The sequence below is a fragment of the Vigna radiata genome, chromosome 1 (genome assembly GCF_000741045.1).
Source record: "Vigna radiata var. radiata cultivar VC1973A chromosome 1, Vradiata_ver6, whole genome shotgun sequence".
NCBI lineage: Eukaryota > Viridiplantae > Streptophyta > Magnoliopsida > Fabales > Fabaceae > Vigna > Vigna radiata.
The window spans coordinates 15,832,152-15,858,146 of record NC_028351.1 but is presented as its reverse complement, the minus strand read 5'-3'; the positions used below and the strand labels follow the sequence as shown (position 1 = coordinate 15,858,146).

Here is a 25,995-nt window from a genome sequence, read left to right as displayed (position 1 = left end):
CAATTTGCTCTTTCTTTCACCTTTTGAATCTGAAATCTACAACTCATACGTTTACTTTTTTAGATAAAGATACTTTGTAAATATTTTTTTGACAATATTTTAACATCTTTTACGTGACATTACATGATTGATTTATATTGATGTTTATAATTATTATTATTAAATGTGAAGTAATTTTGAATCAATCACATAATATCACGTAAATAATGTTAAGATATTGTAAAAAAAAATGTTTTCAAAATATCACTGTTCTTACTTTTATCTTCTTTTGGTGTCTGCATTAAATTCCTAGTACTACTGCACCGGTAACTTCCTTGTTCTTTGACCCAACTGCTACAGGGTGAGCTTGTTTTAATCTTCCTACTTTATCAATGTACACAAAAAAACACCATTGGATTCATACGGTTCTCTGTTCAGGAAAGACAGAGTATAAATTTGTCTACATTTTCCTTCTACTTCCATTAAATAGGTTGCTGCAATAGTGATATTACAATCTATGGGCCACAGAAAATTCCATTAATTTAGACAATTTTAGAAGAAAAGTATATCCTTTCTTGTAGCTAGGGGTAACAAGGTTGGGTGTACTAACTCTTGTAACACTTTCAAGTTAAAAGGGATTTTTTTTTTTAGTTTTTAAATCTTAAATTACTTATTAGTTGTTATAAGTAAATAAGAAAGTATATTATTAAAAAGATATTAAAATGAACTGTAAAATATAATTAATGTGTAACATATGATATTGATAAAATCATGAATGATAATATTTAGTTATATTTAACAGAACAACATTGTACAAGAATAAAAGATTAAATTTGACTTTTCTCTGAAATTAAAATAACTATTTATAATAAAAATTATTTATAAAATAAATAAAAATTATCTACAATAAAGATCATAAAAATTATTAATATTTACTTTTAAAATTATAATTTTATTATTTTAAGTTGTCATAAAAAAAATAAAACACATATACATAACCAATGTGTTCTCACTAGTACTTCAGTATATAATTTAATATAAAATAATAAGATTCATTATATATTTTGACATAGCAATAGATTTATACTTAATTTATCAACTTAACATAAGTATATACTTTAAAATTTCTTTTCTTAAATATAAAATATATTGTGTATATTTTAATCTTGACCATTACTAATACAGTCAACATTTTCCTACTTACCAAAAAAAAAACTCTTAGAGTGTTTCAATCTTGATTATTCATATTAAAGTTTCATAACAGTAAATGTTTATTCACTTCACTCTGAAAAAAGATTTCATAGATACATCCAGTCATGTAAAATACCAATTAACTTGTAATCTTACATATGGTGATTGAGGACAATTGATAGTTTTATTTTCTTTATAATTAAAAATTCTCTCAAAATAACCATAGGCTCTAGATATCATCTTGAGAAGTGGATTTTAAGTCAATTTTGTGAGGTTGAATTAGTTTAAAATCTACTTTTTAACATGATATCTAGAATTTGAAGTTGGAAAAAAAAGATTGTTGCCTCTCTCCACCCGTTGCTACCGATGACGGTGGCGTCATCTATCACTGTCGATGACATCATTGTTTACTGTCGTCGTCTATTGCTACCACTATCAGAGTTTCAGTTTCGATCGATGATCAAATGATCGTCTTAGTTAGTGACCATTGTGCCATCATCAACAATGCCTTCGTCGGAGTTCCTACACGCTCTTAGCACCTTTTGAATTTGTGGATCTGCTCCGTTTTTCTGTCATGCATGGTGGCACGTATCTTCTCCTCTCAGGCAACGATTTAAAGCATTGAGATTGTTCTTTTTTCTTGTTTCAGGTTCATCATGTGTGGTCACACTTCTTATCTCTCTTAGACAACTATTAAGAGCATCGAGGTTGCACTTTTTCCTTTTTCAGGTGCTATGATTGGAGAATCTTGGATTTTTAAGGTTTCTTTCTCCTTTCATCAATAACTTATTTTGTTCTGGTCTCTTCTTTCTCTCTCCCTTTTTGTCATCATTGCATTTGACCATATGTTTTCTTTTATAGTGAGATATCACTTTTGCTAGTTTATTTATAGTCGTAGTGGCTTTTCGACAATGATCACAACGGTGATTTACAAGAAGAGATTTGCATGAAGCAATCTCTCATATTTGTTACTTAAGAAGTCTTCTAGGTTGGTATTTCATCTTCTATGTCGTCTTCACAAATCATTAATAATTTTGTGTCACTCGAATCTAGAAACGAACTATTGATTATATTAATAACAAGCTTGGTAAATACGATTTGTATGCACCAACTTGAAAATCAATATTAAATATATTATTTTTATTTTATTTTTATATTTTATCTTTAGTTAATTTGTTATTATTTTTTATTTGTATTTTCTCAAGGGAGATTAATCATGTACGTAATGTTTACTATATTCAACACATATTATAATGTTACAGTTAATCCATAATGAGTCAATTTTTTTAAATAATTATTATAAAAAAAACCGAAAAAATAATTATTTACTTTATTATGAATGCACTCACTTGAAGAAGATGAAGCACATTCTTTTGTAGATATTTCGAACTAATTGAACAACCCCATATAATTTGGCGAGGTCCATCATGATTTTCCAAAACAAAAATCTTGGTTGTAATATGGTTATCAATTTGTGGCAATTGGATAGAGAAAGGTCTATTGTTTTGCACTTAAAAAAAAGGCAACATCCATTATTTTGTGGCATTTATTCAAAAGAATGTCATAGCATCTCACAAATTCATTAATTTTTTGTTTGATGAGACACAAACTCTTTATACCCAATTCAGGAAACTTCTCATTTAGCAGCAATCAGATATGTTAGATCATTATCAATGATAAGCATAATCTGAAAAGCCCACAAACAAGATTCCAGGGTGGTTTAAACCAAAGAGATCCGAGATGAGAAATACAACATTCAACCAGAACATTTGCATGAATTTTGTTTTTGTTGTGGAAAAAGATGCTTAAAAACAAATGTTGGCTTGGCTTGGCTCCATCACTTATGTCAAAAACTGAGATACTTGCTCTTACTGTAACCTACGGAAAGCCCAATCTGCATTATTACTGTTTTACTAGTTGGGAGTTGGGAAAGGGATAACAGGCATGTGCAGTATGGGCTGTGAAGTGATTGTCAAAGTGAATGTCACCTGTCAGTAGAGTAGAGTGGAGAGATTGAAGGAAGAAAAGGTTTGTGGTTGTGCATGTGCAGGCCACATGCTTCTAAAATCCTGCAAAATTGAATGAAGCAGAGGGGCCCCACCTGGACCTCTTCATAGTCATCACTTTTTGTCTGATGTGTACGCCAAGTAGGTATCAAGAAAGAAAGGTTCTGTTAGTTGGGTCCATATACACTTCATTTACTTTCCTCATTTTCATCCTGATTTTGATTGATACCATTTCCAATTATTAAACACCCCTTTTGGGAATGACGCCTCCTTTGCTTCATCATTGCCTTCCATAGTTCAGTATAAGAATTAAAACACCAATATGCTTTATAATTCACTTATTTACTTTTCTGCCTTTCTTCATTTCTTTTCTATTTTCATTCCTAAGCTATTTCCATTTATTCACTTTTAACTTTGTTAAGGTTAGAAATGTTCTTTACCGAAAACAATCCTACCTTGGACCAAAACATAAAAAGATATTCTGATTATGATGAAGAAAAAGCGAAAGCAAGGTGAATAATGGAAAAAATAGTTCACGACCTCAAATTATTTTACTCTATTAAAAGCTCTATCATGGTCCAAGAGAGAATCTAAACCCATCTTCCAAATATGACTTCGATCTTCTTGAAAGTGTTTGGTCTTCTTGAAAATGTTTGGTCATAACTGAGAATATGTCATCATTTACCTTGCATTGAAACAAGCTTTCCCCACATAACATCTATTGAATCCAAATGTAGCTATGTAGTTTTCCATTTTATTTCTCTACCACCAATTTTCTTAAACTCCTACCTTTCTGATAAGTTTATCCTGAACACTTACAAACATCTGCATCAAACGCAATTGGAATTGGGGAAAACCCATTAGTGTCTAGTTTTAGGACCTCGTTTCTTCTTTCAGTTTTACAAATGATACCTTCCCCAGCCCAAGAATACATACAGTCGTCAAACTCAAATAAACTCGTCGCAATTTTAGGTAAAACGGCATCAAAGAAATCGAGATGGTTAAGAGAGCAAAACATGACAGGCTATGAAGTTAACACGGCATAAATAACAAGACAAGCCTCCACCTCCACAAACTCGCACAGTAGTAAACCATAGACGTGACTAGAATGAGAAAATTGAAATCCAGTAAACACTTTTCTAACAAACGGAGAAAACACAATTGCCAAGATCATGCCTTTTTATATCGAACCTTGCTAAGTTCTCTGGCAGAAAACCATGTTTTCAACCAACTCCAAGAGATGATCATCAAGCAAGTTGGATGAAGAGCCAACATCTTTGTCGGACGTATGTCCTCCGGCAGTTAACTGGCAGGTTTTGCGGGACACGCAGCTTTAAGATCTTGAAAATCTCAGCCCCAAAAACAGAAACTCCATAATGACGCTTGCTGCCAATCTAAACAAGAAATAAAAAGGCATTCCCTTGTCAGGACGTGTTATTGATAACTTGGTTAACAATCAAGAACCTGTATATATTATTCCTAGTAATCATATATACAACAAAATTTTAAGAGCAGGTGTGAACCCAAAAGGGTTGCAGCAAAAAATTTATATACCTTTCATGGTCTCCAGTATCATAGGGATGCGCTATAAGTAGAGGGCAACCAGAGCACCTGACTCAAGAATTATGAATATGCCAACCATGTTATTCAAATAATTTGTAATGGAGAAGAAAAAAACTCAAGAGGAAAATATATTTCGTGTTCTTCAACATCTCACTGTTTGGGTAACAATGTATTTGTAACAACTGATAAAACTTACCATGAGAGATATGGTTTATCGATAAACCACACAAGTATACTTTAGAAACATCAAGGGTGCCAGATATATTGATTTCCTACAAAAAAAAAATGCTTACATCAAGCTTTGTAGCTGGTAGGTCAGTAAGTTAAGAAATAATGAGCCAGATTCTTACCACTGAAAAAGATTAAAAACTCAAAGCAGCTTCAGGAAATTGCATATGCATACAAGCTTCCTGTTTAGCAGGCAAAGTTTTTACACGGTGAAGACGGAGAAAACAGAATATATCAAGCCAGGAACTTCACAACAGGAGTAATAAAAAACATTATTATGCAATAATTTATATAATGGAACTACAACTGAACTAACATAGCAATACTTCCACCATTATCGGATCCTGCTGTCTTGCTAAGGGGTAGATGAAAGCAACCTTAGGCCCATGAAAATAATGTTGGAAACTAATGCACAGCAGCCCATAGCAGGTTTGAAATTTTGAATATGATATACAGTCCAAAATAAAGAATTTTACATTGATGATACTAAAAGGTGCAAATGACAATTTAACAAAGGCTTTATACTGACATGCAATGTAGTAAGTATCATACAATTCAGCCCCTCCACGATTCGAATTGTGAGATGTATCGTTTTTACTCCAGAGTCGTACTCATATCGTATGATACAATTGTGAATCACACGATTCATGATTCGATTTGCAATACAAATTTACTCTCCAATTTGAAACCCTAATTTTCCCATACAAATTTTCCCCCAATTTGAAACCCAAAATTTTTCCCTTTATTTTTCCGCACCTTGAAACATATTAATGTTACTCTGTATTCAATACACGTTCTCGATCTCATTCTTGTCTCTTGTCATCTTGTCATCTTGTCATTTGTTTTCGATGTGGTGGTCGGGCAGTGGTGTAGTGGTCCTATGTTTTGTGCAAGGAAGTTTCTCATGTTTCTGGGCAAGGAAGGTGTTTTTCATTTGAGATTACCCATTTGTTGAACTTCAAACATAAGCAAATGATGGCATACCCCCCATCCATGGCCATGCACATTCAAGAAGAGTTGAGGTCATTTGTGGAAGATAGGCCTAGAGTCTCTCTCTTGGACCATCTTGGGCTATCATGGAGCTTCTAGTAGAGTAGAAATAATTTTAGGCCATGTATTTTTGGCCAAATAGTCTAAGATTTATTTAGGCTTTCTATTATGAGCCAAGTAGTGTAGGATTTAATTTGGACCTTGTATTTTGGGCCAAGTAGTGTAGGATTTTTGGACCATTTGGGCCAACAAAGGTCAAGGCCCAATGTTGACCCTAAGTGGACGTCCATGAGCTTAGGTGGAGCATGTGGTCAAAGTTTTAACCTATTTTGGTGGACAAGGGTGTGTGAGGCATCCCATGTGAGAGTGGCCATATGTCATACTCACATTGGAGAAGATTTCTAATAGTTAGTGGCCACATGTCACTCTAGGAATGGAGAAGATTTCTAATAGTTATTTTTTATTGTGTTAGATATCACCATGACAAAAATTTCAATTCGGATAGGGAAGTGTTGATTGGTTTATATGAAACATTTGAAAGAATGGTTTTGGATGTAAGCACAAGAGTTACAATTGATCAACAACTTGAAAAGTTCAAGGGAGCCAAGGGACTCTTTGGAATGCACATGGCAATAGCTACTAGAAACAATAAACAACCTGGTAATGAAATTACACTCATTACCATTTTTATATGATTTATAATTTTTAATTACATTATATTATAATTCAATACTTCTTTGTTTCGATAGCTCTTTGGTGGGAGACTAATGGAGAAGGTAAAGAGTTAAAAAAGATAGCCATGAAAATTTTGAGCCTTACATGTAGAGCAAGAGGGTGTGAAAGGTGTTAGATATATTGTGTTTTATGTTAATTAGGAAAACATAGACTTTTGTTATTGTTTGATATTGGTAAATATTGTTGATATTCTTTTTAACAATATCTTCTATTTACCATATTTATGTTTAGTTGCAATATATACTTTATCATTTTTCATTATAAATATATTACCTTATATGTGTTTTAAACACAAGGGAGATTAATCTTATACCTAGTTTTACTATATTCGATAAAAGGAATAGGAGCACATTTGACCAAGTCCATATTAAGAGAAGAAATAGATCAGAACAACGAAGATTAGAGTTGAGACAAAAGAGTAGAGAAGAGAAGGGGAAAACTTATGATCCCATATGTTTGTCAGATATTGAATCAGATGATGAATAGATTACTCAAAAAGAAAATCCTTGTTTGCCTATTGATTCTTCATGGATGGACGTACATGAGTGTTTTTGATGTTGAAGAGAGGTGATTATTTCTAGTTACAATTTGTGGAAGTTAAAATCTGAATGTTCAACAAACTAGAACTAAAATCTATTTCTTAAATGCCAAGACCAATAAAAAAGGAAAATCCATAGTAGGAGATGTGGAAGAATTTGAAGACATTAATGAAGGGGAAAAACTTTCAATAGATGATGATGACTTCATTGATGTAGATCTTGGAGATGATGATGATGAAATATGAATAATTTAGAATAGAATATTTTTTTTTGAGGTTGTTTAGGATACAAGCAACAACCGTAAATATGTTTGTATCTAGTAATTATGCAAATAGCATTGATAGGTTCAATGGAAAGGTTTATACTAGAAGAAATAAAGACAGATAGTTATAACTATCTGAGGGGTAGTTTTGCTGTCTCAGACTTTTATAAAGTCTGCATGGCAGTTGTTTAGCAGTTTTTATCTTTGATTTGGAAGTTCTGTAAATCTAGGGAAGTGGAGAGTCTGGTTCTCTCAAATAACCAGAAGTTGTATGCATGTTTCAGTTTCTCTATTTGGAGGAAACCTGGTGTATTGTTGGAATAAAGATATACGGTTCTCAAGGATGTTTCGCATAGGTCTGAATACCTATCACAGTAGCAGCAGCAACAACACTTATTTTTTGGATGGCTATAATGCAGAGTTTGTTTAGTAGCATATAGCCATAGTTAAAAGAATATTATGCAGTAACCACACTGTTTTTGGAGGGATGTGTTGCTGAAATTGTGAAACTATGTTGTATATATACATACATACAACCACTCTATTTGAGGTTGTTTTGTTATTAATTTTCTCTTTGCATATATTCATATATCTTATATATTTAAATATTGTTACATTTTTTTAATGTTTATATAATGTTTATGAATCCTATGATTCCTGATTCAAAATTTAAACTCTCGGATAGACGATAGATTCACAATTCAACTACCATGGTGACATGCCAAAAGTACTTATTGTTAGCAATAAGCTGATGCAAAGTTTAAAAAATTTTGATAATGAAGTGCACAAAGACTTGAAGCAACAATTATATGCTTGGATGAATGTCTATTAAAGCTTTTCTTTTGTTTAAGGTTGTAATAGTTAAGTCATTAGAGTAGTGAACTCACATGGATAAATGAAATGCTCTATTTTGAGAAGACTGACTAGAATAATTGATTATCACTTGAGATAATTGATTATCACTTGGAATAATTGATTATCACTTGAGATAATTGATTATCACTTGGAATAATTGATTATCACTTGGAATAATTGATTATCCCAAGAAACATAAGAAACATTTTGATTCGTAGATAATCGATTATCACAAAGAATAATCAATTATCCTCGAAAAACATGATTTGCTAAGGTTCGCAAATAATCAATTATCACTTGGGATAATAGATTATCGCAGGGAAAAACACTTTTATAATTTTCTAGAATAATCTATTATCATTTCGGATAATCAATTATCTCTCGCAGTTAGAATCTAAATCTTAAGCTTTTGACCCTTTTTCGAACCTTGGCCTATAAATACCTTGTTTTTGAGCTGTTTTAAAATTATTTAAATTGTTTGAGAACAAGAGAATTGTCTTAAATCTCTATGTGTTTAAGTGAGCTTGAGTACTTGGTTCTTGAAGAAGGAAGTGCTTTTTCTTAGTGTCTCTAAGTGGTGAAGCATATATGTAAAGCAAAGTCAAGTTGTGTTCAAGTTTTTGTTGGTCAAAAAGGAAGTGTTGTTCATCTTTTATCTGTTAAGAAAATTTTCTGATCTTACACTTTACTCCATTATTGTAACTTGTTTGTTTATTTTAGTTGATAAGTTAATCCCTCTTTTTAGAGAGATTAATAACTAGACGTAAGATCTTTTTATCTCAACCACTATAAAAATTACTTGTGCAAGCTTCTCTTCCTTATCCACCTTTGTTTACTTGATATTATTCAAAGTAATTTTTCTGACTTGTTAAAGAAATTTTTAAAAAGTGAAAACTTGTTAAAAATAGTAAAACCTGTTAAAAATAGTAAAACCAATTGACCCCCCTCTTAGTTGTTGTCATTCTTTTAAACATTCCATTGTGCGTTTTCAACACTTATTTTTCTTTGCTTATTATCTTTATTATTATGGTTGGTCAAAATAAAGAGGCAGAAGAAGTAAAAATGTCCTTGGCATAGAATTTAACAAATAGTCAAAGGTAAAAACAAAATTAAATATATTTTACCTTGTCCAAGAATCAGAACGGAATTTGCAGATAGAGAAATGATGTCTTGGATCTTCTCACTGGAGAAAAGAACTCGAACAACTGAATCAGAAAGAAAAAAGTTACTTAGACTATGCATGACAAGTGAAGAGAAGGAAACTCAGAAGGCGGTGTTCTACAATCCTGAGATAAAATTATAGTCAATGAATCCGTTACAAAAGCTCAAATATTAATACAAAATAAAATTATATGATTACCAAATTACTTATATATGAAAATGTCACTAAGCTTTACTTATATAACAATCCCACTATCATTCTCTTTTACTTAATCCTTGCACAGCTACTATCTGAAATCTAGGATTCAGCTAGTCCCTCTTTCAGATCTATTGTCACCTCAACAAGCAGTCACCATAAATTCTCCATCCATCTTTTTTCATGGGCATGCAGCTTCACTTCCTTCCACCCTCACATTCATTTTCTTTGCGTGGAATCCAGGAGTTAGGTCCAGTCTCCATTCCTTTTATCAGCTACATTCTTTTAGATGGTTGACTCACTTATGCTGTGTTTTTTTTTTCTAATAAGATCTGATGTATCTTCTCTCACTCTCTGGTTTGACAAATTAGAGATGTTCCATATCATTCTTTGTAGAGATTACCTTTGGTATGCAATTGTTTTGGTTATTGTTATGGTCCTTTACAGTACCAGTATGGCATTGACGGGGAGAGTGAGAATGATGTTAGATACTTTTTATACTGACAATTAGTTTACTGTAATCCACAAATGATCATACTAGTGAGAATGATCGTATCTTTAGTTACGTGATTAAGTATATTCCTAAATATTTTAGTTCAATTGGTGCTGGCTACTCGTAGTAGAAGCTAATTACAGCAACTTACAGATTTCTGAAACAATAATTAAATCAACAAAGGAAATGAAAGTTTGTGAACCTGGGAGACGTAAAAGCTTTTCATTGCTATCATTTCCGTCCGCTTCATTTAAAGCATTTTCTATGTCCATTGCAGTGAACATGTGCACAGAATGGCATCCATCTGATATCCAGATAGTCTGAGACACTGCAAAATAAAGAGTAGTTTTAGTTGCAGTGAGAACAAAATACAATATATCTAATAACTATTTGAAGAACCATACCATAATTTTAAACATTCTTCTGTTAACAAAGTGCTATTGACATTCAGAAGCTTAAATTTTGAAGCAACTCAGGGAGTCTATTATAAATTTAAAATGCTTCACTCTTTTCACATTGTTATCTGAACCAAAGGTCATGCACATAGTATGTAGACTAGCAACCAGAGCAACCTTTCCAGTCAAACATAACTGATCCTTAAAACTCTTCTTGTATATCCAGAGAAATCCAATGGTAGACATATCTCGAAAACATGAATACGAAATGAAACTACTAAGCATTGACTAACACGAGAAAGGCATAGCAATGATTAACTCGTCCTATACCCATTGTATTCCAACAAAAACTATAAAACATCTTATAAGAACAAGTGGATTTGAGTGACAAATAGAAAATTGATAAAGACTTAATTGTACTACAATGTGATGGGATGTTTATGAAACCTAAAGGACTAACCGTTTTATACTTTTATCATATTAAGGGTTATCTATATCGGATAAAGGAAAATACCGGAGACCTAAATGTCCTTTAAGAAGATATATCGGAAGCCATAACTGGTTATTGCAGTCCACTGCAGAAAAAAATAATATATATATATATATATATATATATGTTAGATATATTATATTTAATTTATATTTATCTTTATTTTATATTTATCTTTTATCTTTAGTTAGTTTGTTATTATTTCTTATTTGTATTTTGGACTTTAGTCCATATTTCTTCTATTATAAATAGAGAACTCTATGTGTGTATTTAACACAAGGGATTAATTCCATATATAATTTTCACTATATTTAACATGGTATCAGAGCCAGGTTCGATCCTGGGACCTGTGGGTTATGGGCCCACCAAGCCTCCAGGGAATTACTTTTATTGAAGAAGTCGCTGGATGTATTGAAAGGTATTCCGGAACCCCCAGGAGTTGGAAATGGTGGAAACGCCGGTGGAAACCCAGAAAACGGGATGAAAACCCTTGATATTGTAATCTGTTTTCCGTAATACGTTTTGTGGCTTGAACAAAGTCCACTTCTCATATGGTATCAGAGCCATTATTAGAGTTTATCCTAGCGATTTTTGTTGTCCTTGGGCATGTTGTTCCACCATATTAGAAGTGGACTTTAAACCTAACTCAACCCCACAAAACCGGCTTGTAAGGTGAGATTTGCACCTCACTTATATATTATAATTTGGCCTTATCTCTAGTCGATGCGGGACTTCCAAAGGTGAGGTTTGCACCTCACTTATATATTATAATTTGGCCTTATCTCTAGTCGATGTGGGATTTCTAACATACCCCTTCATGCCGAGGTATAGACATCTCGTTCATGATAGTAGAAATTGGGTGGTCCGATTGTGGCCCGACAATGGGTGGAAACAAAAATGCTCACTTAGGACTCGCTAGGATAGACTCTAACGATGGCTCTGATACCATGTTAGAAGTGGACTTTGTTCAAGCCACAAAACGTATTATGGAAAACAGATTACAATATCAAGGGTTTTCATCCCCGTTTTCTGGGTTTCCACCGTCGTTTCCACCGTTTCCAGCTCATGGGGGTTCCCCTTCATTTGGCAGTGGGCACCGAGGAATACCTTTCAATACATCCAGCGACTTCTTCAATAAAAGTAATTCCCGGGAGGCTTGCTGATAATCATATTCTTCGACCAATCTCCTTAATCTAGCTGTGTGGACAAAGAATGTTTCGCGGTAAGCAGCTTCAAGCATTTGGTTAGTCATAGGGAAAAAATCTGTTTTATATGCTGCCCAAAAGAAAATAATTGTCATCATAGCCAAATAACAACCAAGAATTATTCCAGTGGTAAAGATCTCTACCAACTTCCAGCTATCTGGATATGGAGATGGTTTTACCTGTCCTTTGATATTGTCATAATGGTGGTTTTACCGTCATTAAGAATAGCAATGATCAGCACCATGAATGGTGGAAAATCAAATTGCCATATGATGAGGGTTATACACTCACTTATATCCTATAATTTAGTCATAATTTTAATTGATGTGGAAGCTCTGACCAGTGTTGTCAAATTTTGGCTATGGCAGAGCCATGCTTTGGCTATGGCAGAGCCATGCTTTGGCTATGGCAGAGCCATGCTATCGGTTTTCTGACCTGTTGCCACAACAAGGTGCTTTTTGAATAGCAACTGCCGGTGGCGGAAAGGAAATGACGGAAAAAGCAGGGTGAAAAAGAAAGATGACAGCTGCATGGAGAAAAGAGACAGCAAAGTGGAAGAAGAGAGGGGCAGCATCCTATTTGTTGTGTTTAAAACACAGTTAAAAATTGGGTCAGGCCCAATAAAAATTTCAAACCCATAGTAAACCCTAATACTCAACTTCAAAACACTTTTCTCTTATTCTTTTCAGCCGCTGCCCTAACTTACGGCAACCAACAGCCACAGCTGCCTTCACTGCTCAGCAGTCACCACTGCCGGCCAAGCCTTCTTTTCCACTTTCACTCTAATTATTTTTCAAAAAAATACCTATTTTCAATATAATGTCATTACTTTTGCATTAATATTATATATGGTGGTATTATATTTCTTTCGACAGTAATATTTCCGCCATAACCCGGTACTATTTTCATTATAACTTTATTAAAGATTTTTGGGTGTCCGGTATTTTCCGTTATCTGATATCAATGACACTAGCTCTGACATAACTAAAGCAACAAAATCAAAATAATGTATAATATGTCACCTCAGTTTGCAAAAGTAAGTCTCCCAATGTCCATATCTTTCAATTTGATAGTAATGACTTTAAAAATATTTCTAGAGGACTTCTCTCACTCTCATTCTATATATATAAGAAAGTTCTGATACAAAAGTATATGGACCCCTAAAACCCTAGCTGCAGACCTAGGTACTACTATATATATACTAGACACACTACAATGATGATAAATAGGATATATATTCTAACATCTTTAAAATCAGCGCTTCTTCAATAAAATATGCAGATTTCTGCCTCTTCTTTGTGTTTGTCTAGTCTTATTATTTTCTATATAAACGGTTTTCAGATTAAATAAGAAAATCATATCTGCTTCTTAAATAAGTGATTTTTTTTAAATTGCATATTTCAAAAACACTTATTTTAAGTTTAAACAAACTAGCCCAAAAATCACAGATAGAAAGAGAACTAAGTCTCCCCCACCCCCCACTGCCTGCCTTATATTTATAGATGAAAGAGGATGATTCGGATATTTTGTCTTTTGGATGTACACACCAATCCGATATTTAGTATGCAATTATGATCAATCAACAAGCTAATTAGGAGCTATCAGCACAGACATGATTATTATCAACATATGTTTAGCAACTTTTGCCAACACCAACATAATATATTTCACTAAAAATGCAACCGCAAATTGAATTTTGAAAATAAAATATAAGATACGGAAAGTGACACTTACTAGAAGATAGATCAGGAAGAACAGCAACACTTTTCACTTTCATTGTACGAGACAGTGGCCTAACATTACCAGTGAGATCTACTCCTATGCCAGAATTTGACAGGGATAGCAAATGTAAATCTCCATGAGAATCCAAGATCAGAAACATCCTCTGGGACACAGCCTGAATGGAAATAGCCTTTATAGACATGGATACCTCCATAGCAGAATTTGTATTAACATTGTTTCCCTTCAACATTACAAAGCATGAACCTCCATCTCTGTCATCGTGTTTTGATTTAACATTTATCTGCTTCACTGAAAGAAGGAAAACATAGATTAGGTGTACTGGGGAAATTTGGAACCAACTAAAAGTCATGCATACAATAAAGTAATCATATCATGATATCTCTGCAGATCTACTCTAAGAAAATATACGAAGATAAAGAAAGTATATTTCCAGTTTTCTAGATAGAGATTCCATTGTTATCACGAGAAATTCAAAATACAGCTTGGTGTTAAAGATATGTTCTTAATATTTAATTATTTACCATTAAAACATCTTGAGATTAAACAAAGGATGGCACCCTGTATCGCACCCATATCCTGGTCAACGAGAAATATCTACAAATAGTTAGCAGAAGTTAGATAGAGAAACACAATTTGTTACATTTGACCAGGGTAGATATATGGCTAAAGCTACTGAAACTTGAAAGTAGGCTAAGAAACACCACGGTGTGATACACATAGGCTAGTATTATCAATCACTATTTTTAATTGATCACTGTTTTAAAATGACGAAGAAGGTAACAAGAACACAGATCAATACCCTTTAGATCCCATGGTTTAACAAATACCACATTCCAACTAGGTATTTGTTAAGTACTAAAACTGTATAAAGTCAGCAGTAAATTACTATCAACTAGTGCTTAAACTAAATCATCTCAAGCTGGTCAAAGAGAAATAGTCCAGTGCAAATGAAGGAACTATCAGCAATCAATACTTTAAAAAAATGGCCAACTACTGGAAACCCAACTTAAGCTTGAACCAATTGCACTCATTTTACAGTGGGTTTCAGACAAATGTACGTCTCACAGAAGAAATTTTATAAGTAGAACAGTTTTGAGTTTGAATAGAGTATAAAATGTTTTTTACCCATTTCATACAAAGTTGTCAGCAAAGGGCGTTATTTTTTTATAGGTTTTTGATGAAGCCAACGACAAGCTCCATGAAGAGGGAAGAGGAAGACAGAAAGACAAAACTTGAAGGACAGAACAGGCTAGCAAAGAGAGAACAGAGGCCACCACATAAACATCAGAACAGGGGCCACAAACTGAAGTGTTGACCATGGCCAGAAAGGTACATTCTAGGCTGGATAAAGCATGGCCAGCAACAAGTTGAGGAAGAGACAGTAAACATGTTGGCTGAAAATTGAAAGAGACGGACTACTGGATTATAGTAAAGGTACATATTTTCTAATTCAAATACTCATGATTTTGAAGGAGAAAATATCTGCCATCACAACCCTAAAAAATGGCTTACTGATTAAAGGAAAAAAAGGAGGCAGAATCAGGTTTTCACAGGTAATTGGTAGTACTATCCTCAGGAACTTGGCACCAATTTTGGATGCTATCCACACAGAATTATGAATTCCCTGTAGCAGACAACAAGCATTATATTCTGCAACAATCTGAGTGGCAGTATATGCTAACATTGACTACTCTTGTATGTTTCTCAAACACAGTATGTCATTCACTATTCCAAAACTAAATCAATAAGATTACATAAGCCACTGGTTTAGAAAAAGATGCTTGTTACGAAGGACATTGAGTACAACGGCCACAGAAGTTGAAATGCAACAAAAATTGCAAAGACAGAATTTTGCTAAATCTTTGAGGATTAAGACACCGAATAATGATGATTGAATTTCCTACACACTAGTAGTCTCTAGTGAAGCACTCTTACAAGTTATATTAACGTACGACCTAATTTTCATAAAAACAGACCAAATTCGAAAGCCAAAACCAATAAAATCAGCATTTTCTTTTCAAACTCTGCTGAAAAATTCAAGTTACAAATTTTCATGCATTGTCTGTGTAAATGTCAACCAAAGCAACTACAAACCACCCTATATATGACTTTTAAAACAAACATCAGAAGAAAAGCCAACAATGTCATCAATATGACAACCATGTTCTGATGACAGTGTCATTCTAATTACATTCGAACCACCTTAGAAATCACACTGTTAAACCTAAATACGACTTTTAAATTAACTCCTGCAAAATTGAACCGTCTTATCACACATGATAATCTAGTATTAGTCGACAGTATGAATACATTCTAATTAAATCTAAAATCAGCCTAGAAATCAAACTGCTAGCCCTAAGCTCAATTTTTCAAATAACTATTACACAATTCAACCTTCTTATCATACATGACAATCTAGTGTTAGTCAGCAATGTAAGCATATTCCACTTAAATTCAAAACAAAACACCCTAATGCAACTTTACAAAAAGTTCACTCATTCACCTACCAGCAAGAACTCTACGTCTTTCCATCTTCCCTTCCAAATCCCCATTGCAGTTCACCACCTCCAAACCCCCTCCTCGAACACCACCACCATTCCTCATCTGCTTTGAATTCTCAAACCTCTTGTTCCCACTTTTTCCTTTCACGAGCCTCCTAAGACCGAAAACCCTAACCCCATTCTCCTCCCCGAGAATAAGAAACCCAAATGCAACACTCAAAGAAAAAACCGGCCGTGCGCAGTCAATCACCGCGCGCCTCATCAATCTCACACCACCACTGCCGCTGTCATCGTCGTCGTTACTATTGCTGCAGTCGTTTACGCTACCATCATCGTCTTTGACGGCGAAAACCCATACCTTGTTGCTGGAGAGAGCGTAGAGCGTGAAGTAGTTGACCGAGGCAGCGAGTCTGACGGTGGCCCCGTGCTTGTCGTCGAGGAGGACACCAAGGCCGGGGTGAAAGCAGAGGTCTTTATGCAAACAGATAACACGTGTGACGCGTTCGAAGGAGGAGTGGTCTCGGCGGCGCAGGCGATAGAAGCGGAGGAGGATGCGGGAGCGGTAGGGGGAGGAGACAAGGAAGATGACGGCTGTGGCGGCCGATGGGTGTTGTTGGAGGAGAAGGAAGGTGGAGGAGGAGGAGGGGGAAGGGATGTTAAGGGTTTGGTTATGGGGTTGTGAGGGAGTGAGAGAAAGGGGAGAGAAAGAAGGGTATAAAGAAAGGGATGCATCAGTGTGGGTAAGGGCAAGAGAGAGAGAAGAGGGTTCAAAAAGGATAGAGGTGTGAGGGTGGGGAGAGGAAGAGAGGGATGAAGGGTTTGGGAGAGGGACTTTCGAACCTTGGACAACAACCATTACAAAACAAAGTTAAAGCAGCAAAAGCTATGGTGGAGTTGGAATAAGTAAGTAGCTGATGATGGAGGAGGAGAGGATACAAATGCTGTTGATTTGGGAAGAGGAGAACAAATACGGGAGCAAAGGCTGCGTTACTTTCAAGATTTCAACTTTATGTCTCTACCTCCTTTCTCCTTATTACGCAATTTTCATTGTTAGTTTTTAAATATTCCATCTTTTAGTTAAGATATGACTCTGTAACATTTGGAAAACTTAATGTATTTAAATATTTTTTTTTATAATTTAATTCAATTTTAATAATAGGATTGAGTTAAATATGTTTATTATTTTCAAATTATTTTTAAAATTGTATTTTATCTTTAAATTAAATTATACATTTATTTTGTCTTTATAATTTATTTAAGTTATATAAAACCTTTTTTTCTAACCATTCTATTATATTTAGAATGCTTTTAGCATAACAAAGAGGGTTAGATACTAGATATTATTGTTTATATTATGTAAATCCGAAACTATCTAGACATTTATTTAATAAAGGTATATCCAATATCATCTTGGCCTCCACATAATGAGAGTTTAGTCAATGTTATCTTATGACCTTAAGTGCACATCGAGATCATCTTAGTCATAACAAGCATAGTCACTAGCATGTGTTTTTTTTTCTTAGTATATCATATAAATGGTGACATCATATGTGTCTAGTGATAATCGAGATCATGTTGACTTGGTGATAATTGAGATCAAAAGTTAGAAACAATATCAATTTTATTCAATATTTATAAGATAATTTTACTTAATATCAATTCGAAACAATTTTTTCTAATATTCATATAAAAAAATGGACTGATTTTAGAAACTGCATCATAATATGTTCACGCTATCATGACGTAAATTTTTGCTACGTCATAAAATGTGTAGACCTATTATAACATACAAAACTATGTACGTTATAGTTAGTTTTTGTACATCATAAAATATGATTTTTCAAAACAATTTTCTCCAATATTCATATAAAAAAATGGTCTGATTTTAGAAACTGCATCATAATATGTTCAGATGACGTAAATTTTTGCTACGTTATAAAATATGTAGACCTATGTACAAAACTATGTACGTCATAGCTCGTTTTTGTACGTCATAAAATATGATTTTTGTACTAGTGATAAAAGTAAAATAAAATGCAATGCAAAAGAAGGAATGAATGAAATCTTTTAAATCTGAATTTGAACCTATAAATGCTATCTAATTCTAGTTTCTTGAGTACTCGTGTAAATGATATATGACACCTAAACTAAAATAATGCACAAATGCAATTAAAAGAACCTTGCCTAATGAACATTTTTATTCATGAATTTCAATAAGGCTTAATACCTCCATTGGTCCTCTGTTTTGTCAATTAATCTCATTTTGGTCATCAAGTTTGCAGTAGTCTCAATTTAGTCACAATTTTTGAAAAAATGCACACATTGTATCTTATCTGTTAAGTGGTAGCAGACAGCGTTAAGTGTTGTCCACGTGTTGGAGTGAGAATGTAGTGAGGTATTATTTTGTTTTACGTGGCTTAAGAAATTGGGATTTAGGGATATATCATAATCAGACCTTTGAAAATTGGGAATTAGGGATTCGAAATTGAGGTTGGGGATTTCTTCAAGTGGTTGCGAGAGGAAGCCAAAGACAATCACCCATTTCACTATTGGAGAAGACGAGGACAATCCAGGCTACTGGTGATACCAATAGAGGTAAGGTATGTCGTTTTCGTTGTCCTTTACCTTTTACGAGCATGTGCGATATTTGGGGTTTTCTGTGTTTGTAAGTCGTGATGATGATTTGTGGTCCCATTTTGCATGTTGGGTGGTTATATTGTAGTTTAGAGTGTGTGGTCCCATTTTTCATGTTTGAATTATTTATTCGGTGTAGTGGTCCCTTGCTTGTTAGTGATGGGTTAGTGGGATGTAAGTTTGTTCCATGTCCCCCTATCAGTGTCAGTGTCGGTGTTAGTGTATATTTAGTGAGTGAGTGAGTGCCCCACTTAGCTATCACTAAAATAGATATAATATTTGTCTCCCCCCAATGTACAGGTTATAAAAGAAAGTTTGATGATGGATGAGGAACGAATTAAGATTGTGGTCCACCATAGTGGACAATTTTTGACTGATGATAATGATGTCTTTAAATTTGATGGAGAGATAGCAGAATGGAGTGTTGATGCAGACTTGTTGAGCTATTTTGGCATAGTTGCCTCAGTCAAAGAATTAGGTCATATGGACATCAAATAATTATGGTATGGTTTAGGAGGTCAGTCTGTGCACCTAGATAGGTTAGAGTTATTAACTGATGACAAGGGTGTCATGCATATGTAGAGGACAATGAGGGTGAGGAGGATGGTGGGTCCAGTAAGAGTAAGACAACCTTTCCAACTTTTAGTATGCCAAGAAGTTTGGATGGTTATAAATGGGAGGTAGGAACCTTTTTCGCTGAGAAAAATGAATTCATGGATGCTATTCGAACTTATGCACTTAGTAATGGGAGAAACCTGAAATTTATAAAGAATGACAAGAAAAGGATTTGTGTGAAGTGCTTGGGTGGAAAAGGAAAATGTAATTGGTATGCCTATTGTGCCTTTAGGATTGATGTCAATGCATGACAACTTAGAAAAGTGGTTGATACTCACAGCTGTAGTAGGGATTTCAATGTCAAGTTGATGACTTCTAAGTGGTTGAGTGAAAGGATGGAGAAATCTGTGAAAGAGAACCCAACTATGAAGGTGATGGATATTAGAGATAAAATGACTAGGAAATGGAATGTAGGGATATCAAGAAATATGGCTTTTAAGGCAAGAGCCGTGGCAAAAGATAAAATTGAAGGATCACTCCATGAACAATATAGAAGACTTTATGATTATGGGCATGAGCTCCTGAAAACAAATTCAGGTTCAACAGTTCAAATTAAAGTGGATAACATTAATGGTGAGGTGATTTTTCAAAGATTTTATGCATGCTTGAAGGCATGCAAGGATAGCTTTGCGAGTTGTAGACCTATTGTTGGCTTGGATGAATGTTTTCTGAAAACCAAGTATGGAGGGGAGTTATTAACAACAGTTGGAAGAGATGGAAACGAGCAAATGCTGCCCATAGCATATGTTGTGGTTGAGGTTGAAAACAAAGAGAGTTGGACTTGGTTCTTGGAGCTGCTAATTGAGGACCTTGGTGGGAAAGATGTGTGTGCAAGAATTACATTTATTTCAGACCAACAAAAGGTCAGTGAATGATCAATTTCTTGTACATTTAAATTAATATCTTCATTACACAATATGTAACTCAATATGTTGAACATGGCAAGGTCTTTTGGCAGCTTTTCAAGATCTTTTACCAGGGGTAGAACAAAGGTATTATGTTAGGCATCTCTATTCAAATTTTAGAAAAACATTTCCAGGAAAAAACCTTAAACGTCTCATGTGAAGGGCAGCAATAGCCACACATCCACAACAATGGGAAGCTGAGATGAGGAATATTAAAGCCATCAATGTTGAGGCTTTTAAATACTTGCTTTCCATTCCACCTAGGTATGTTTCTGAATTCTTAATTTTATTTGTTATAGTCATAGTTCATTTTTGTATACTTCAGAACTTTATTTTATTTTATTTCTTAATTTTATGACAGGTTTTGGTCACGATCTAGATTCACCCCTAGATCACAATGTGACATTCTTGTCAACAACATGTCTGAAGCCTTTAATAGTGTGCTAGTAGATTGTAGGTCTAAGCCTATTATTATCATGTTAGAAGACATTAGGGTATACATTATGAAGAGATGGGCTGCCAACAGGACAAAGATGACATAGTATCATGCTTCAATCTGCCCTAAGGTTTGGAATAGATTTCAGAATGAGTCTTCGTTAGGAAGATATTGGTTACCAAGGTTAGTTTTATAAACTGTCTCACTACATGATTTTAGCCATTTATCTTGATTTGTTCTAAGTTTTGTGATGTAAATTCTGTGTTACATACAGGTGGTCAAGAGAGAAATTATTTGAAGTTATACATATTTCAGAATTTGGCCACCAATTTGTTGTCAATGTGGACACCATGAACTGCACATGTAGAAAATGGGCAATTACTGGCGTTCCTTGTACGCATGCCATAACATCAATGAAATTTTTGAACATTAATGCAAAAGATTACATAAGCCACTGGTTTAGAAAGCCCACTTATGAAGAGACTTACAACACCAAAATTTACCCTATCAATGGTCAACATATCTGGGAGGTTACACCTTATTCAGATATATTACCACCAAAGAAGAAGACAATGCCAGGAAGGCCCAAAAAGAAACGAAGATTGGAGGAGTGGGAGTTGAAGAAGAATGACAGTGAGTTAAGAAAGGGTGGGCAGAGAAAAAAATGTGGTATATGTAACGAGCTTGGTCACAACAAGAAAGGCTGTCCACAAAGACCTACTGCCCAATCTGCTTCTGAACAAACACAAGGCACCCAAGGTCCACCAACAGATGTTCCACTTACCCAAGAATCCACTGTGATTGGTACTGAAAGTGGTCCTCCTCAACAACCAGACCCCACTGTGAATGATGAATGATGACTGCTATTAGGATGAAAGTGTTGTTCAATGATGAATGATGAAAGTGTTGTTGACCTTCTTTATATTTTGAACTCTAATATTTTGGATGTAATCATCTTATCATTTTGGATGTAATGATATTAGGATATCATTTTGGATGTAATCATACTTGGATTTAATTATCTTTGGATATCATTTTGGATGTAATATTGATGACAACATTGGATTTACCTTGCTTGTGATGTAATTTGTCATATATATTGGATATCATTTTGGATATGAATTGGATATCAGTTTAGATATTTATTGGATATCATTTGTGTTCACCATGTCATTTTGGTAGCTATGAAGATTGATAACAGTTTAGCCCTGATAACAGTTCAGTTTGCTGGTACATTGATAACGGTTCAGTTTGATAAATTGGCTTAAAATTACGGCTAAAGAGCAACTGTACCACTCATATTTTGATAAAATACTATTTAGCCTTTGGTGGTAGCTTGTACAAGTCAGGTTTCATAAATAAAAGTTGCTCCAAACATAAAATTTTGATTTAAGTTCAGTTTCATTCCTCTGATGAAAATTGGTTGCTAAATTAGCTTAAAATTAGTGTTAAAGAGCAACTGTACCACTGATATTTTGATTTCATACAATTTAGTCTTTGCTAGTAGCTTGTACAAGTCATGTTTCACAAAGAAAACTTGCTCCAAACATCAAATTTTGATTTAGAACACTTTTCTGCAAATTGGCCATTCAAATCACCATTTTATTTCTGATATAAGCCATGATGCATACAACATAAGCCATGAAAAGCTTCATACCACATTACTGAAATAAAAAACCACTGAAATCAAAACATCCCCACTAATACAAGTTTCACCCAACTTTCAGCAACAGTGACACTAAAATTACCTTGAAAATAAAGTTCACAAACAACATCCCCACTAAGATTTTAAACCACTTTTCCAACCTAAGTAAGGTTTTCTCCACATAAGCCATTCTCATCTTTTCACGATAACTTTCTTCCATACTCATCAAACCCACTTCTTCACCTCGTGCAGTAGCACTCCTTTCTTCTACCACTCCTTCATTTCCTTCTTCAAAGCACCACTCAAAGAAGTTGCACCCAACCAATTCGTCACTCCCACCCTGTTCAAGAACAACACAAAGTCCTTCGTCAAAACCCAAAATTTAGGGCAACCCCAAAGATTAATGGTTTTGCACCCAACCTCTTCACACTCCCAATACTATGTTGCATGGACGAACCCAAACATTTACAAGAGGTTGATGAACGAGACATATCCTTAGGAGCACCTCAAGAACACAATGCTTGACTACAACTCTTCTTACCCAAGATGAATGAAAGACCTCTTCTTCCCCAACTCGACAATTAAGTAAGGATGAGAGGGGATTCCCTGAAATCTTAGGGCTTGCCCTTAAATCTTAGGGCTTCGTCATCCACCAAAGGCATTCCATTTTATTTCACATTGACATGTGGTAAAAACAAAAATTACAACTCATCAACACTTAATGCCGTCTGCTACCACTTAACGGATGGGATACAATGTGTGCATTTTTTCAAAAATTGTGACTAAATTGAAACTGTTGCAAACTTGAGAACCAAAATGAGATTAGTTGACAAAACAGAGGACCAATGGAGATATTAAGCCTTTCAATAACAAACCTGAATTTACAAATGCTAGGACTAAATGGTGCAAAGAAAACAAGAAACTAAACCTAAACCTATGAATGATATGAAACACGTACTAAACCAATGAACATTAATCTTATGCATGTTCTAAAAATTAAAAATCCAATGCAATGAATTATAATCTTCACGTGAACAAAACCAAATAACAAGGGAATAGGAAATCACAATTTAACTAAACAAACCTAGAATCAATTTAGCAAAAAACCAAAAAATAAAGGAACAAAACAAAAATATAGGTGAAAAGTAAAAGTCAGAGATAAATGTGCATTAGATTGGATAAAAAGATCTCAATTACTCTTCAGAAAGACATTATATTAAAGAATAAGCCTACTTTGAGGTCTTTTAGTTCATGTTTCAGTTTTTGCAATGGTAATTCCCATTCAATTTCCCAATCAATGTAAATCTAAATCTTAAATGTACTTCAATGAATGATTATGGAAATTAAAATTCAATTATAGAAAGCAATGACTAGAAAAATAAGTGATGGAAACAATCTAAAACTAAGAACATAAAGAAAATGCAAAGAACTAACTAAGAATAGAACTTAATAAAGAACAAGTGGAAACAATTATGTAAATCATACTCACTATTATCATAATAAACCAACAATAATTTTCTCTATTGTTTTTTCCAATGAAAGCAAGGTGAAAACTTCTCTTTCCAACTCCTTTTATTTGTCTTATTTTTTTCCACGACCTTAATTTCCATCAAGATGCCTTTTTTCATAGATTTTTCTTCCTCGAAGTTTATTTTTATTGTTAGCTACAAAAGCACGTTCATCATTTTCTATTCTTAGTGGAAATGACAACAAGTTGGGTTGGATACGAATAATGTCTATAGATAACAAAAAAAATTCATTCCTTATCTATTAGATACCCATTTAAAAAATATCTATGAATATTTTAAAACATGCATGTATTTTAAAATCTACGAGTACCCGTGGATACTTACAAATATTTAAAAAATAATATTTTATAAAATATTAGAATAAAATATTAAAAAATAAAAAATATAATATAAATTAAAATTTAATTTTAATTAAATTTAACCTAATAAAAAAATTAATTTTAGTTTTAATAAAATTTAACTTAATATAATATAAATTAAAATTTCATTTTAATTTTGTATGAATAATGGATAGAGGTAGTATGGTTTCTGGACACTTGCCCGTGTGAATATTTTTGATATATGTGAGTATGAATATTTTTATCGTCGTTAAATTATGGTTTAAACCTCTATTTAGTCCCTCAGTTATGAGGGGATGTTCAGTTTAGTCCCCGCTTTTAAAAATGTAAATTTTTTATTCCTAAGTTATAAAAAATGTATCAAATGAGTCCTTTTTTTATGTTCATAGTGAAAGTACAAAGAGCAATCTAAAGTGCTATTATTATTAAGGAACAAATCAGAACAAAACAGTATTTCAAGTCAAAAAAGGACTCGTTTGATACATTTTTTATAACTTAGGGACCAAAGATTTACATTTTTAAAACGGGAACTAAACTGAATATCCACTTATAACTTAGGGACAAAATGAGGTTTAAACCTTAAATTATTTTTTCTGGCTTATAAAGCATTCACAAGTTCTCCAAAGTAAAATCAAATAAAAGTCTTTATTTTCTTCTAAGAACGAAACTTTTTACTCAAACTTGGCAAGAAGAAACACCAAATTTTTTCCACTTTAAGCTCTTCACATAACAATCTAATTTGAGTAACCATTTTGGAAAGTATGTCCGAAAACTCTTTTATGTTTCACACTCCTTCATTTTGATTGCTTCAAATTCTCTTCTCAAATTCAACTCTTTCATTCTTCTTGTTCTTTCTTTGCCTTGGAACTCTTCCTTGAACTTGTCCCAGGCCTATTTCTCTGTCTCAAGATCCAATGATAAAATAATCTTCATGTAAAACTGCATGTATAATGACAAGTTCTCTCTGCCTTACTTTACCACTTCTTCACTATGGAATCTTATTTGAGCCATAGTGTTTGAGCTCTTAAAGTTCTTAATTTTTCAGCCCACAAATCACAATTTTCTCCTAAAAAATAGGAGGTAGAGGTAAGGAACTACTGGGTGATGCCATCTTTTCGTGTGGGCATTTTTTCTGATTTGGATGACTTTCTAACTAGTTTTCACTTCCTCACATACCCTTAAAATCGATGAGATCTTGATATCATGTTAGAATTTCAGAAAAACTATAATGGGTGCAAAGTCAGAAAGTACACAATAAAGTTTTGGTTGTAAAGATACACACTGTGAAAGAAGGGAGACCAAGAATTCTTTTATTATGCTACCAAATATTTTTCTAGTTAAAACCGAGAGACGTAAATATC

At 33.8% G+C, this 25,995-nt stretch overlaps 2 protein-coding genes across 7 annotated transcripts; one reads left to right on the top strand and one right to left on the bottom strand.

The window, feature by feature from the left end:
• Nucleotides 1-4,142: 4,142 nt before the first annotated feature.
• Nucleotides 4,143-17,554, bottom strand: LOC106763254. 6 transcript variants are annotated; one of them, XM_014647544.2, is made up of 9 exons: nucleotides 16,539-16,735; nucleotides 14,553-14,625; nucleotides 14,023-14,319; nucleotides 10,401-10,526; nucleotides 9,473-9,553; nucleotides 5,090-5,149; nucleotides 4,936-5,011; nucleotides 4,731-4,787; nucleotides 4,143-4,570 (listed from the first exon to the last, which is right to left on the bottom strand). In XM_014647544.2, the coding sequence occupies exons 1-6, from the start codon at nucleotides 16,581-16,583 to the stop codon at nucleotides 5,121-5,123; spliced, it is 651 nt and encodes a 216-aa protein (XP_014503030.1). In that variant the 5' UTR covers nucleotides 16,584-16,735; the 3' UTR covers nucleotides 4,143-4,570; nucleotides 4,731-4,787; nucleotides 4,936-5,011; nucleotides 5,090-5,120. The 6 variants fall into 6 exon arrangements, with proteins under 6 accessions (XP_014503030.1, XP_022641300.1, XP_022641292.1 ...); XM_022785579.1 differs by having other exon boundaries at nucleotides 14,553-14,607; XM_022785571.1 differs by lacking the exon at nucleotides 14,553-14,625 and having other exon boundaries at nucleotides 4,731-4,791; nucleotides 16,539-17,553.
• Nucleotides 17,555-19,487: 1,933 nt separating this feature from the next.
• LOC106758121 lies at nucleotides 19,488-21,979 on the top strand. Its single transcript, XM_014641049.1, has 5 exons — nucleotides 19,488-19,644; nucleotides 19,749-19,992; nucleotides 20,062-20,644; nucleotides 21,253-21,305; nucleotides 21,397-21,979. The coding sequence occupies exons 1-5, from the start codon at nucleotides 19,488-19,490 to the stop codon at nucleotides 21,977-21,979; spliced, it is 1,620 nt and encodes a 539-aa protein (XP_014496535.1).
• The last annotated feature ends 4,016 nt before the right edge of the window (nucleotides 21,980-25,995 follow it).